Raw genomic sequence first — 14,529 nt, forward strand, 5'->3', positions numbered from 1 at the left:
TCCTCGAAAATATGATTTCTGTTGGAAAGCGTCGCCGACAACGAGTCTGCTTCTTCTTGGCAGAAATTCAACAAGATTTCAAGTATAGATCCATGCGTATGCGTACGAAAAATAGATCGAAAGTCGTGACCCTTTTGATTCTCTTCGAAAATTGATCCCTATTGAAATGAATTACGCAGTGTGTCTGATGATCGTAAGCACGGCAAGTCAAAACTCCTAACGTATGCATAGTTATACACTGTCAGTAAGTTTTGAGCAAAGTCTGGGTAGTTGGCCCTTCGTCATCGATCGTCGTTTGATCAATATCAATCCAGTAGTTACAGTTCCTCTCGTAACGGTTGAACCACCTAGCCAATCCATCATCCATGGTACTGCAAAAAGGGCAGTACTACTCTAATTGACTATTTCACTACAAATTCAAAAAAAAAAGGGGAGAAAACGTCACTTTGAAAAATGCACCCGTTTCAATAAAAATGTCTTCCTACCTGCCGTGTCTGCCATTTACTGTGCAGCCAATCATAAGCAATCAATGCCACGTCTAATATTAAAAATACTACAATAATAGTTAGGTAATTCAGGGCCGTCGGATTGGCAGCTTGGGCTGCAGTGGGAGTAACTCGGTCGGACACAGGTAACCCATTCAAAATGTAACTAAGTAACCCATTGGTTGACATCACCCTTTCACAACACGCGTGTAACAGCTCACACACCAGACATGGGGGATGAAGGTGTTGGATAAGGTGCCAATTTCTGTCACCAAGACAACGAGGTTACGACCGTCAACAGCTATCACTTCGGTCACAACATCGGACACGCGGATGGAAACGTTTCGGCGAACGTTGCCAACATCGATTACGAGCAGCTGCACTCACGATGATAATGATTACGTTGATCTGCGATAATTTGAAAGCAGTTTCATTAAATTCAGTCAATTTGTTATGCACTATATTTTCTGTCAATTTCTTTCCTGTTCATAAAATTTTTTTTTTTCTTTCCTTTGTGAGTAACAAATCATGGCCGAACAGCACACATTCAGTAACAACAGTGAGCTCTATGATTTGAAGAAAATATAAAAACGAAAACACGTAAGATGTGAGCTATACTGGAGCCGTGCCGTTCTGTTTGCTACTGCCGGGCAAGTTTGTTTTACAGCGGGGAGGGAGACACACTGAATGAAAATACACACATGGCACAATAACGGAATTATAGGTTATTAAGTTCTGCACACACGCCTATACACGCCGTGAAAATGGGTGCCAATCGACAAGGTAAGAAAATCTTAAAAAAAAAAAATATTACCTTTTCTTTCTTTCTAATCAAAAGGTAACACTATCATTAACACAATTATTTTTGAAAATTGTGGATGGTTCCTATCGGGAAAGATGAATCGGATTTTTAAAAAAATGACTCAACACCATGGGACACATACATCGTCTTTAAAAAATGCTCAAACTTCTCATCTAAATAAATGCAAATAACAGTTGCATACGACTGTGGGGAAGTGAAGATTATTCTTCAATTAATGCCAAGACAGAGGGGAAGAAAAGAGAATACGACGAATGTATAAAGAGAAATACCAAAATTAATTTTTTTTGTTAAAAAAAAAAAAAATTGGAATAGATTGGCTGATGCACAACATCAATCGATCCGAGTTGTTCTGTACGACGCCGATGTATATAGTAAGCCAAACGTACACATCGACCATCTCGGATGTAAATAGAAGATTCAAAAGCCGAAATCCCCACCAAAGTCCATGTCAAAATCGTTATCCTGACAGTCATCATAGTCTGGATCGTAGTGATGCTGTTGGCCACACCCACTTCCCATCTGGCGGGGATCCATCGAGTCTCGCCCGTAGTATCCATCATCGTAAGCCATGTTTTCCGAATAACCGCCTAATAATGAGATGAAGGCATCCAGTCAAAAGAGATGAAATGAAGAGACAGTGACGAGCAGAGGCGAGAAAGAATAGAAAAGAAAAAGTAAATACTAAGTGATGAGACGTGACGATAGAAACAAATCTCATTAGTGTCTCGTCAAAGTGTGGCGTGTGTGTGTGTGTGTGTGCAAAAGTGGGCTTTGCGAGTTTCCGGAGATCAAGCTTTTTCAAACTCTTTGTATAACATGTGTAGGACGTAAAGAGAAAAGAAAGAAAAGAGCCCCCACCCCCTTTTTTTTTTACCTCTCCAATGCAAGCAAACATTCAAACTCGATAAGAATTCAGAACATTTTGCGTTCCCAGAAAATCAGGGGATCAAGACAGGGATTTCTAAACCTTTCTTGGAAAAAAACAAAACAAACAACAAATTCAAAAAGAGTTTTTCTTTTTTTCTTCTCCCATCCTCCCCTGACAAGACATGTTTAACAATAATGGAAGACATGCCAAAGAGATTGGGAAAGAAAATGGTAGCAAGCCAAAAACTCACCGATGATGGACTTTTCGGGCTTGTTCCAGCCAAGGCCGTAACCCCAACCCCAATGGGCGAATCCTGTTGCCAGCATCATTCCTGTGGCTATTTCGCCCAGCGAAGAGTTGACGCTCGTGTCCTTTTTTTTAATTGCCGCCGTAGCGGCTGTGATGGCGGGAACGACGGGTCCCGTTGACGCCACAACTCCGCATCCATGACCGGAAGCGGCGCACAGACAACACGGTTGATGACCACCAATCACGTCAACTTGATCCAGCTGTTGTAGGTGCTGCTGCTGTTTTTCTATGGCCTTAACGGCTGCAACTGCTGCGTTCACGAAACATTCACGACAAATATTAACTCGCCAAATAAAAGAAAAATTTGTGCGACACACACCGCGGACACGTTAGTGCGCTCGTCTAGCTATCCAGTGCTATGATTGTGCCATATATCAACGAATGTTTGTTTCGGCCAACCGGAAACAACTATATACTACCCCTCCCCCCTCCATCACCACAAAGATGAAAAGCTGTTGACGAACTCTGTCGGCCCAGTCACGAAGGTCTCGTATAGTTCTGGGCCAGTAAGTAAAATATATAAAAAAAAAGTTTCCATTGCGAGCAGCCATCATTTGGAATCGAGTCACTACCTCCACCGACACTATAAAAAAAAAAAAAAAAACACACCACGGAAATCTAGGGCTTCATATAGTAACATATTACACGATATTCCGCATTAAAAACGCTTGCCAGTTAACTAACGTCTGGCGCAAAATTTAATGACATCTCAGCCTGCTTTAAGAGTCATGCACACATTTGGTGCAAGTCGATGCTCAGACTGCTGCATGGGCTGTTTGTAAACGTCATAATGTTGCGTCGTTCGTCTTCGATTACATCTTGCATGGCCATAGACCGCAAGACGAACAAAAGGAATTGACTCGTATGTTTGCGTCTTGGAAACCAGCCATGCCCAATTAAAACCCCCCTCCACGTGCGGGCTCAAACGCACATCTACTTGTATACAGACGACCCACACACAGACAGACAGACAGACATAAGGATTGATGTACTCACGTTGTAAATCGATGCTCTCGTAGATGTTGGACGTTATTTCCTCTACTGGCTCACCATAAACAGACAAGCCGGGCGGGATTGGCAACTGCATAGAAAAGTGATGCTGTTATTATTATTCTTCCCTTTATTATGAATATCAATGATCAAACTGTGCAGTGAAAAATGCTGACGGTGCAAAACGCTTTTTTCTTTTTCCTGGCCACTCTCGACGGATTGAGGTGATGCAACCCAAAAATCCCCGTACATACAACGCATCGCCTATATGCTAATTCGCAGTCTCGCTCTTTATGACGCGCAGTTTCATCTATTTAGTGGACCTGTCTGTGTTTAGATCGATATTTCACGAGAGATGCACAATAAAGGGGAGACATCGAGATGGTTAGCCAGGAATCGCGCATATTGGTTATCAAAGATATGCTTTAGGGAATTAAATAGGGGGATGCAACTCAGCTAGGGACAAGAAAGAAAAAAAAATGATAAAGAAAATGGTTAAGGAAAGAGAAGCGGAAGTTCGTTCCGTGGGCTGGCTCTATTGATCGGATCACACGCTTGATAAATATGAAACGGTCTCATTCTCCATTTCCTCCTTTTGGCCTCGGCGTCTGGTGATACAGCCCATCTCTTTCTCCTATTATCCTATAGACTTTTTCATCGAAATGATTGACTCGATGGCTCCGCTATAGCCATGACCGGAAAGGCAAATATATATGTGTGTGTGTGGACCCTATCAATATATTATGCATTATAGACTGTGAGTCTATTGAGTTCTTTAAATTCAAAATTATTCATTGAGTTTCGATCTCTTGAAGAAGAAGAAGAAGAAAAAAAATTGAATACTATTGTCGCCATTTTGCCGATTCGACGGGATATTTCTCGGAACAAAACAAAAGAAGAGACAAGTGCATTGGATCGAAAACGAACGTCTGCAAAATGAATTTCTTTCTTCCTTTTGAAAAGAGGCGAAAGACACGGAATGAATCAAAACTTGCCAACTTTTCGACACAGCACATGGTGTGATAAAAGAAAAAAAAAAGTTTAAGGATTTTTTCTTTTTCTTTCTGTTTTTGTCATCACGCAGCTTTTCTCCTTTCATCGATCGCTGATGAATGTCTATAGAGTTGCAATGCGAGTCAAAGGAGACGAGAAAATCCTGGAAAAAGCGCACGGGGACTCTCTCACTTGGTGAGAGCTGGAAGAACACTTCATGATAGATGTCTCCTGATTAGATGGAAGGCAGCCTGCGATGGACGCAAAAGCGATGGATTGGCCGGATTGTCCAACTCTCTCTCCTGTCTCTCAGGATGTGCTCTCAGCCCTGGAAGCCTTGCTGATGGAAGGACTTCATCTTAGAGATGGGCTTACGTATCGACCGCTATATTCCCAACTCGCTTGCCGTCAGCTCAAAACAAAAACAAAAGGGAGAAAGGAAAATATCAACACGAAAAGAAGAATACATCTTTGCTGTTTGGCCCCGTTGTTACCGCCTTCCGTGTCCACACGCTCTTTTGATCGTTACCAAGACCCCTATATAGCTGATTGAGACGGCCATATCGCCAACTCGAGTTCAAAGTGCGGGTCTCACGCGCTATTTTCGAAGTCAACAAGGAGAAGGGAATAAAACAGAAACAAAGAAGGGGAGAAAAAGAAGATATTAAAAATAAATTTTTTTTTTGTGTTCCTCTTTATCTCACGACCGGTCGGGCTGTTAGTGGCAATCGATAAGAAATACCCCACCTCCATTTTTTTTTGCTTTTCAGGTAGCAGGACATAACTCTTGGGACTGGATGCAATCAGGAAAGCGATCGAATTCCGTTTCACTTTCGTGCACAATCCCACCAGTCTCTTTTAAACTATTAAGAACCGACTCTATTTTCATCGATGAAAAGTTTTCGGCCTCCAATTATTTCACGTCGTTAGTCGATTGACGGCCGATTCAATCAAACAGAGTTGGGAAATGATTAAGACATGCAAAAAGCCGTGAAACGATGGCCAACTTACGGTATTGCTGATGGCAGTCATCCAATCGCTAGCGTGGAATAAAGAGATAAAAAGAAAACGATATTTTTCTTTTTAAACGAAATATATGAAGAAGGAGAATAGAATTAATCAAGACCCATTCGGGAGCTAAGGTTGGAAAGAAGAAAGAAGAAAAAAAGGTATTCAAGTGGCGCTTTAGAATGGTGAAGCCTGAACAACTTGACACAACTCGATTTCCCCATGAACATAATAATAATAATAAATAAAAAAAGGCGTCGACATTGCGAGAGATGGATGGCAACACATTTTGATTGGGCTCTACTCCAGGAAAATGCATTCCATTATTCATTCGCATATTGTAAAAGCTAAGCAGTTCCGGCTTCCCCGCATAATAAAAACCAATAAATAAACTACAGACTGATGTGTTTACCCTCGAAAGCTCAACTGCTTTGTACGTGTGACTTTTCCCCTGTAAACTACGTGCTATCAAAGTTCATTGGAATATCCCAATCAAGAAACATCCACGCAGAAATAAAAAAAAAAAAAAACGAGAAAATAATAAAAGAAGAAGAAAAAAAAGATGGATTACTTGATCTCGTCTTCCGACTTGGCTACGAACCAATAAACTTTTTGTCGGTTGGGCGTGCCGAACGCCATAACCTGCCGCACCGTACAGCCTTGCGGTAGGCTGCTCGGTCGAGTGTGAGGGATGCGGAGTGTGTATTCGCCCATGGCCATCAATTCGGGAGCTTCTTTCAGCATCAGGGCTCCCTACAAAAGGAGAGGAAACACGTAATACGTAAATGAACGTAGCCAACGTAATCAATTGGCAATCCTCATCTTAAAAAATGATGATCATAATAAAAAACAAAATTACCTCGGGATCCGAACGGGACTTGTCCTTAAACCAGGCCATTGAGGAATCCTCATAGAGGACGATAAACTCCTCCCTCCAGTAGCGACTGAAGAGTCGACCTATACGGCGGCCGTAAAAAAAAAAAAAAAAACAATCCGGGAAGAATATAAAAATACAATATTAGCCTACCACGAAAATTCAATAAATATGAAAATATCAAGATGAAACATAAATTTCGATCGCTCGCTCCCATGACGCATGTTAGCGGACCCCCACCCCGTGCCGTAGCAAATCTCATGAGAGAAGGCCAGTTGAAGCGGAACAGATGATCAAAAGGCATCGCGTTAAATCGATTCCACTTCTTTCTCTTCCACTCTCTCTTTAGTTTGTTTTGTTTTGTTTTCCTTCTTCTTTCCCCTCTTATTCGGCAGACTTAATACGTAAAGACGAGTTATGCTCGTCGCTATCTTGGCCTCCCGGTGGTGTGCATCTGGACTGCGCATTGATCGAACTGAAATAAATGGCCAAATTTGTTGGCGACATCAGACATGGATGCATCAGTGAATCGTCCACTGAAGCGACGCTCTAAGGATCCCTACGTCCCCTCCCCCGAGTCTAAACCGAAGACTTATAATTTGTCGACAGTTTCCCTACCATCGTCTGTAATAGAGTTACCGATATTTGCAAGCTCCAGTCGATAACTTCAATCAGTTTTCCCATACCTTGTCGAATATTCACGCACCGTCTTTTTTTTTTTTTTTTTAGATTCGGAAATAAGCCTATTTATAACTGCGGGATAACGGGTAGCTATCGAATAACTGTTCGAGCAGAAAATTCCCCCCTTCTTTTTTCTACGAGGTCCCTTCCTGCGCATTAAAGGTTAGGTTCGATTTTTGTGCAAGTCGAGTCATTGAAGCTGCTGGCAATGACACGTTCCCAATCAGCAATAGTCAGTGTGTGAGATGATCGAATTAGACCATGAAAACAAAAGCAAAAAAAAAAAAAAAAGCAAAAAACAAAAGTGGTGGAGAGATGAGAGAGAAAAATATACACACGAGAGATCTACCGAGGATAAATGGTATTCGTGATTACTTACGTTTGTATCTCAGCAGGTAGCCGCACTTCAAGGCTTTGGTCATGGCTGCGTCGACGAAGCAGAGAAAATAAAGAAAATAAATTGATTAAAATAAAACACGATTACTCAATGGATACTGCACGGCACGAGTAAACGAGATCCCCCTCCTTTCCTGATTCTTAAAGACGGATGGTGATAACTGATCAATACTAACAGAGACGTATAAGGCCACGTTAACACGCGTGTTACGCAAACGAAAAAAAAACACACACACACACAAAATATATGGTCAACAATCTCGCCACTACCAAGGACGTCATGTCGTCGATCGATCAAATGCCCACACAGATATGAAACAGGCCTCTATGCACATTCTACGGTGTAGAGCAAAGAGACGAAAGGAAGAAGAGGGACAAAAAAAAAAAAAATAGAGGAAACATCCGGTTGTTTGATTGGACGACGGATGGAAGAAGATGAAACCGCTCTGAGGGATACCCCGAGTAATACGCTATACTTTCGAACTTCCTCCTCGAGAGTATAGGGAATCCCTTTTTTTTGCGATGGAATCGGAACATGAATCGATGATGAGCTAGACCTCCCTCCCCCCAATTTTTTTTTTTTTTTTTTTGCTTTAGGATGTAACAAACAAACAAACAACACACAAGACAATGAATGCATTTTTCTTTATGAATCATTTTGAATTCTGGTAGAAGAAAGAAAGAAAAAAAAAAGATCGATATCTGATTGGTTGCCAGCCTTCTATCTCCTTAACTTTCCATAAATTAAACGATAAAGAAACAGACTTAATTGATGGGTCTATCCAAATTTCGTTTCCCATTTTCTATTCTGAGCGGATTGGTTTCCGACCGTGAATTTGAGACAATGACCCCCTCCCCCTTCGTTCGTCAACCTCTTAAGTTGCACTGGTGAAATTCAGCTCTTCATCGTTCACTACGTTGATTGGAGAACAGCTGAGAGGTTTTCGCATTTCGTCTTATTCGCAACTCGACGGAATCCTACATCAAAAACGTGTACTCGTCTACTAACGAGGCCCATAGCTGAACGAGTCGATCGATTTAATGAGAAAGTCAAGTTTAAAGAGGACGCAAAAAAAAAAAAAAAAACAGATCCGCGAGTATCTCAAAATGTAAACCCTCAAGAAGTTTGTCAAGTTGCAAGAAATTGTGGCAGTCGTTCTAAACTTTGCCAATTAACCGCTGATGCTTGTCGCGATAAACGGGAATTCCACTGGCAAAAGCGTCTACAAAAGGTTGCTTAACCCTCGGCTCCTTACGTCTCGTCCTACCATCCATTACCCGCGCACCACGGAGTGAAAATATCAAATAAAACCCTACCCCCAAGAGCGTTAAGTAGCGGCAGCATACGAAGCACTGCACTCACATCATTAATCACCATTAGAAAAGGGGGGGGGGGCCACGAACATATGCGGGGAAAAAAAGGAAACATTTAATCCTTTTTTTGTGTGTGTGTGCAGCCAACACGACCTCGTTTTGTCTCTGTTCGCATCTATTTCAAAACCACATTTCAGGACTTCAAGTAAGACAGATGAGGCTCAGTTTTGCTATTTTAGATCATGTCGCATTCAATGCATAATTACATAATGATATCTAAGCCTATGTGGACTTTCAAGGATTAATGAACGACTTTTCAATGGTAAACGCTCTAGGATAGAATTACGTCATGCTTTAAATCTCTTTCGAAAAGAGAAACACACGAACAAAAACTTTGGTTCCTAATTCTTGTACACATTGTCTAAAGATATCCTAAACACATTTGTAAGACGAGATTTAGACGTGAAAATAGTTAAAAGATTCTTACCTTTTCCTCCCCTTTTCTGACTGGATGTGTCGTTTGATCTCCTTCGTCGTCTCTATCGACCTTGGGTCAAGCAAAAACGTTACTTGGGCAGTACAGTGGCCCTGCTCAAGTAGCCGTTTGAGCGGGTGCCGGAGACAACAGGTACTCGGTGAACTAGTTGGTTTCAGAAGTCGGGAGATACGTGAAAGCTTCAGAAGGAGAGCGCTTCACAGCCAACACTGCCGTCTTTCAGGCGTCACCGATAGCTTTTTCAACGCAGCGGAGGTAGACGGTAGTAGCAGCGCCGGGTGAATGAGGCAAACAAGACCGACATACTCCGCCTGCGCGATCCTCCATTCGCCGCCATCCACGGTAAATGACTTCCACGGGACTAAATGGACGTCGACTTGAAGCATCCAGCAACAAAAACAAGTACAACAAATAAATAAATAAACGAATCTGTAAAAGCATCAGCAAACAGGGAAAAAATAAAATAATATACTAACACAAATTCAATCTCCGTGCCTTTATTATGTTGAAAAATGAACGAAGACGACGACGACGACGGAGAGAGCAATTTTCCTTAAAAAAATATATTTTTTTTTCGATAAATGCCTTCAATCGATAAAGTGATGCTGGTTGAACGTAGCAACACCGGCGGATCGCAAGATGAAACGCTGAAAAAAATGCAAAGATCAGCGAAACGTACACAAATATACTACTACCTTCTTTTACGTACCGATTTTGAGATCCAATATCTTCACTGTTTACTGTCTTTTTGTTTGTTTTCCTTTGTTCTATAAACGCTTCGCATCAAAGTTCTTCGTGTCAGTTTCCTAGATGCTCATTTTCAATAATAAACAAACAAAAAGGAATAAATAGATAAGGTGACGGTTTATGCCCTAGCGATATTGGATAATAGCGCTCGATTGACGTAACGCATCGACGCTAATTAGACCTAGTAGTGTGTGGCTGTCTGCATGACAAAAGGATGTGACTGGCATATCCATTGTGAGGGCTAGAAGGGGGCATGATTGGTACGGACACGACGTTATCGTCCTCGGCAAATTACAAGCTCTACTTAACAGACTTTGCCTTTGAGACTCGTGGGGAGTTGGTGAATAAGAAGGCTAAATCGAAAAAGGGTTTTCGGGAACAACCAGTTTGAACAGCGGCTGAAAGCCATGCCGGAGCCGCAGGATCAGAGAGAACTAATGACAAACCTACCACTGCATATAATATAATTTAATTCACTGCCATAGCCGCTGATCTTTTGACGAGGTCACGGAATTCGCTCATACAAGAAAAAAAAAGACCTAAAAGGAGGAGAGAATTACTTAATACGGTACCTCGTGTGTCTGTGTGTGTGAAAGTTAGGGTGTGTCCAATGTGCAGCCGCATCCGTCGCCAAGAAAACCCAAGTCGAACAACTTGGACGCGCACCTTTGGAAGACCAAACGACAGTGTTCCGCGTAATTATGCTTTGATTCGTCTGCGGTTTGGCCACGGTAGTTGGGCAAAGAAGTACGACGTTGAGATCCAAAACCTGCGGTTTAAAAAGGCGGTAAAAAACAAGATTAATAAAAACGATTAGCCCGTCAGGTTTTTTCCCACTAACTTTTAAATCTGCTCTTTCCTCGATGAATTGGCAAGCATGATCGATACAGAGTTTTGACGATAACGAGAATGAAATGCTTGAATTTTAAACTTTTTCAATCGTTTACCTTGCGCTTTGTTGAATCCAGCTACGTCGTCATTGCATTTATCTGGGTTTCATCGTTGCGCTGCATTGTTCATTGAACCAGCTCAACCTACCCCGTACGAATTAATAAGTCGACGATCGAAGCGCACATAATACATGGGAGAAACCTTGTTCCACAAAATGCGCCCTTCTAAACTGATCTCTAGGTCCAATCAACTTGGCAATGCAAAAATCTTGGGCGGAACATGGAAACATAAACAATTCGTTTGCTTCATCCATTGTTTTGTTTTGTTTTCTTCTTCTCTCGGAGATTGATATGCTGCGTCTTCTTTTTTTTTTTTTTGCTCATTTGTGTTCGTAGGAGCAAGTCGGTGAGTTTGTTTCCGGAGAGATGGTACCGAAACCATTTCCGTGGATTCCATTTATCTTTTTTTTTTCCCCCTCCACTCTTCTGACTTTATTTTGGGATACTTGTCTTTTGTTTCTCTCACAATCTCGATATCTTCCTTGACAACAAGCATATCAAACGTCAGTAAAAGCAGCAGGGAATGATATACTAGTACAGGTCACAATTTGTGTACGACAGGAGAATTGATTATTATTCTTTTTTCTTCAAATCTCTTGGCAGTTTTGGCGATAGCCCATCGGGCCGGCCGATTCGTTTTTCATCGTATTGACAGACACGTATATCGATGCCGTTAGGTCGATTTCTGTTGTCACGAAAGGCCGCACTCGTTCACTTGGCTGGCCGTTTCGACAGCGACAAGTTGACAGCCCCGTTTCTCACGTTTCCTTTAATCGATAGTTTCGCGGATAAAGTCAAGACGGATTCTGCGACACTGAATGGACAATCGTTGCACGCAGCAGACAGGCTCGAATGCTTCTCGTTATTAAATGTAATTCAATAGCCAGCGTCTCCGGCATCGATCGCTACGCCGGCCCGAAAATGGAAAACTATCCAATACTCTCCAATACGAATAGAGCCACATAAAAAAAAAAACACTTCCTTTCATTGGTCTGTTTGATTTCTTGATTCTTTTATCCTTATAACGTCTGCTTTTCCCTCCTTTTCCACTTTTGCTTGTTGTTGTTGCAACGGCAACAACTCGTGCCTCGGGAATATAGTGTCTGTCACCCCGCACCGTAAAATGAGAGACGAAAATAAGGACTCCCTCCCCACGCACTGCGGCCGCGTGAGTTGCTCCCCAAACACTGGTAGAATTACGTGATGTTTGCTCGCCCAACCGGAGCCAGCAATTTTTTATAGTTGAATGAGACGATGAGAGAAAATGAAGATAAAAGGGGAGAACACACACTTTTCCTCGTTTCGCGTACTCATTCGCAATGGAAGTGCCCCCTCCTGCAAAACCCATTTTCATCGGGATATTACCCGACCCATGTACACCTCTTGCCCTCCTCCGTAATCATTTCCAAGGGAGCTCTGGAGGAATTTGCTATAAAATTTATCGAGCGTCCCGGAAAGTTCAATTACCTTTGGAAAAAGGAATATTAAGATTAACTCTTTTTAAAAAAGTAAAATACGAATAAGTAGACTTTGATTATAAACGGCCGTTTTTTCTAGCGAGTGTCGGTGAAGAGTGGGTAGGTGGTGGACCTCCAATTCATCTGGCCAGCTCAACCGGCATCTTCCGGAGTCGTCAAGGGATAACAAAGGCTTTATTCTTCTTTACAATTCTTCTTTTCTTGCTGGTCTTCTTGCTCTAGTTTCCCCTTCATCTCCTGGTACACATGTATGAAGCGTATGTCTGGTTTTGGCTCTTACTAGTGCCCTTCTAAAGGAATGGTCCGCTTCATTACTAATCGAAAGGATGCCGGCTTTTCGTTTTTTCCCCTTTCTTCGGTCAAGCGAGCGCTGAATTTGCTGAAGACCAGTACGGAGATCTGAAGTATAACCGGAAGCAAGAACGTTTAACTGCCATCTATGGAAAGTTATTCCTACCATGTTCCTCGAGGAAGATTCGATACTTGACTGACATTGAGTGACCGTACAAAATGTCAAAATCCAAATGAGAAGCTCAAAAATCCACAGAAGAAAAAAACCTTTCCAGGTGATTTGAGTTTGTGATGCAGTGTTTCCAAAGACGGCTTGCCCTGACAAGATCTGAAGAGAAAAAAAAGAAGAAAAGGTGAAAGCACTTTTTATAGAGATAATTAATAGTGATAAAAACAAAACAAAATGGAAAAACGATACAACTTGATTTCCTGTAGTTAGGAATGACATTCATAAACATTTTTCGCAAAAGGCAATTATGCTTAGTCCACACTGGGACAAAGCATAATTGGGTATCGAACGTGAGGTGATTGTAAAAGTTGGACCTCGCACTAATCAATGAAAGACACCAATCATCAATGAGATCAAACCAAATTAGTAAAAATAGCTTAATTGGTGTATGTTGGACCTTCTTAGCTTGTCTTGGGAAAAACAAACTCTAGAATTTGACAAGGCAATAAAAGAAATCATGATTGTACGAGAACTGAATAGATTTGATTAAAAAATACATTGACTTCTGTTAGATTTAAATCTGTTATTGTTGATTAATTTTAAAAATACACAGACTAGTTTAGTCTAATTCTGTATCTCCCTGCTAGTAAAAAAAAAACATGTGGTTGGTTTTTAACATTTGGAATGAAATGGACTAAAAAGTGAACTGATCGATTCAGCCTTTGGGTTTCTAGAACAAAAGGTAACTGCTTCAAACTTGTGAAATTATTAACATCCATATTCTATTGAAATGCAATTAAAATTGCATTTGTGATATGCCGTCAGGCAAGAGCTTCAAATTGTACAATGAATCTTGGCAATGTGCCCCAATTCTGTAACACACAAAATGTTACGAGTACTAACCTAAATATTTTCTACGCGTACACAACACCCAAAAAGAAATTAAGTTGCATAAATGCATTAGACCATTTTTTTTTTTGTTAATCATTCAGATTCAGACAGAATACTTGTTACAATTTCCCATTTAATTTCGGCGTCAGTCAAAATACCAAATTCAATCACGTTTTGAGCCACTAACCTTCAAGTTTTTTTAAACACGTATTTCTGAGAGAATGAGAGTGCTTTCCATGATGATCTAAAGCCGAATAAAACACGTTTCGTACTAATGCAACAATTCAAAAATCTCGAATAGGTCTTGAGATCCGGGTTACCTCATTACCATACCAGCGTTGCCTGATCGTTAAAACTCGGTTGGCGTCCGTCACACCTGACACCAGTAGTCAGCCCTCAGCAGTCACCAGTTTGGTTTCAAACATTTTGATTTGAATGAATGCCCTAATCACAATAACAGTTGAACAGCTATTTTAATTCTCCGATTAATCCGATTAAGTTAAACTCTGGATGTTAACTTCACTTCCAATTCTAGAAATGCCTCATCAACTTTGCATCAACTCGTTGTTTTCACCTAGTTTTCGAAGAGGCATATGGAAACTAAGAAGCAACTGAATGTCCGTGTTAATGTGCCCATTCAATTGGCTAGTAGCAGTAAAGTGAAGAAAGAAGGACACGGATGGCGAACATACAAACTTTGTTCCAAATTCCAGGAATTTTCGCAGTTCCATATTTTCCATACAAAGCAAAAAATAAAGGAAAAAAT

At 41.2% G+C, this 14,529-nt stretch overlaps 1 protein-coding gene and 2 long non-coding RNA genes across 10 annotated transcripts; 2 read left to right on the plus strand and 1 right to left on the minus strand.

Annotated features, from left to right (window-relative positions):
• The first annotated feature begins 159 nt into the window (after positions 1-159).
• LOC116929112 lies at positions 160-1,198 on the plus strand. The gene is made up of 2 exons (XR_004397621.2): positions 160-631; positions 702-1,198. It is a non-coding gene; the product is annotated as an uncharacterized LOC116929112 (long non-coding RNA).
• Positions 929-14,105, minus strand: LOC116929070. 8 transcript variants are annotated; one of them, XM_045178176.1, is made up of 16 exons: positions 13,951-14,105; positions 12,870-13,031; positions 12,464-12,791; positions 10,932-12,401; positions 10,826-10,833; positions 10,557-10,753; positions 9,947-10,043; positions 9,714-9,884; positions 9,229-9,613; positions 7,411-7,455; positions 6,336-6,433; positions 6,048-6,229; positions 5,480-5,507; positions 3,482-3,566; positions 2,427-2,735; positions 929-1,895 (listed from the first exon to the last, which is right to left on the minus strand). In XM_045178176.1, the coding sequence occupies exons 10-16, from the start codon at positions 7,451-7,453 to the stop codon at positions 1,726-1,728; spliced, it is 915 nt and encodes a 304-aa protein (XP_045034111.1). In that variant the 5' UTR covers positions 7,454-7,455; positions 9,229-9,613; positions 9,714-9,884; positions 9,947-10,043; positions 10,557-10,753; positions 10,826-10,833; positions 10,932-12,401; positions 12,464-12,791; positions 12,870-13,031; positions 13,951-14,105; the 3' UTR covers positions 929-1,725. The 8 variants fall into 8 exon arrangements, with proteins under 8 accessions (XP_045034111.1, XP_045034107.1, XP_045034112.1 ...); XM_045178172.1 differs by having other exon boundaries at positions 12,464-12,811; XM_045178177.1 differs by having other exon boundaries at positions 2,427-2,732; positions 12,464-13,031.
• LOC116929103 lies at positions 12,918-13,445 on the plus strand. The gene is made up of 2 exons (XR_004397612.2): positions 12,918-13,056; positions 13,139-13,445. It is a non-coding gene; the product is annotated as an uncharacterized LOC116929103 (long non-coding RNA).
• Positions 14,106-14,529: the final 424 nt, after the last annotated feature.

The sequence above is a fragment of the Daphnia magna genome, linkage group LG8, assembly GCF_020631705.1.
Source record: "Daphnia magna isolate NIES linkage group LG8, ASM2063170v1.1, whole genome shotgun sequence".
NCBI classification, from domain to species: Eukaryota; Metazoa; Arthropoda; class Branchiopoda; order Diplostraca; family Daphniidae; genus Daphnia; species Daphnia magna.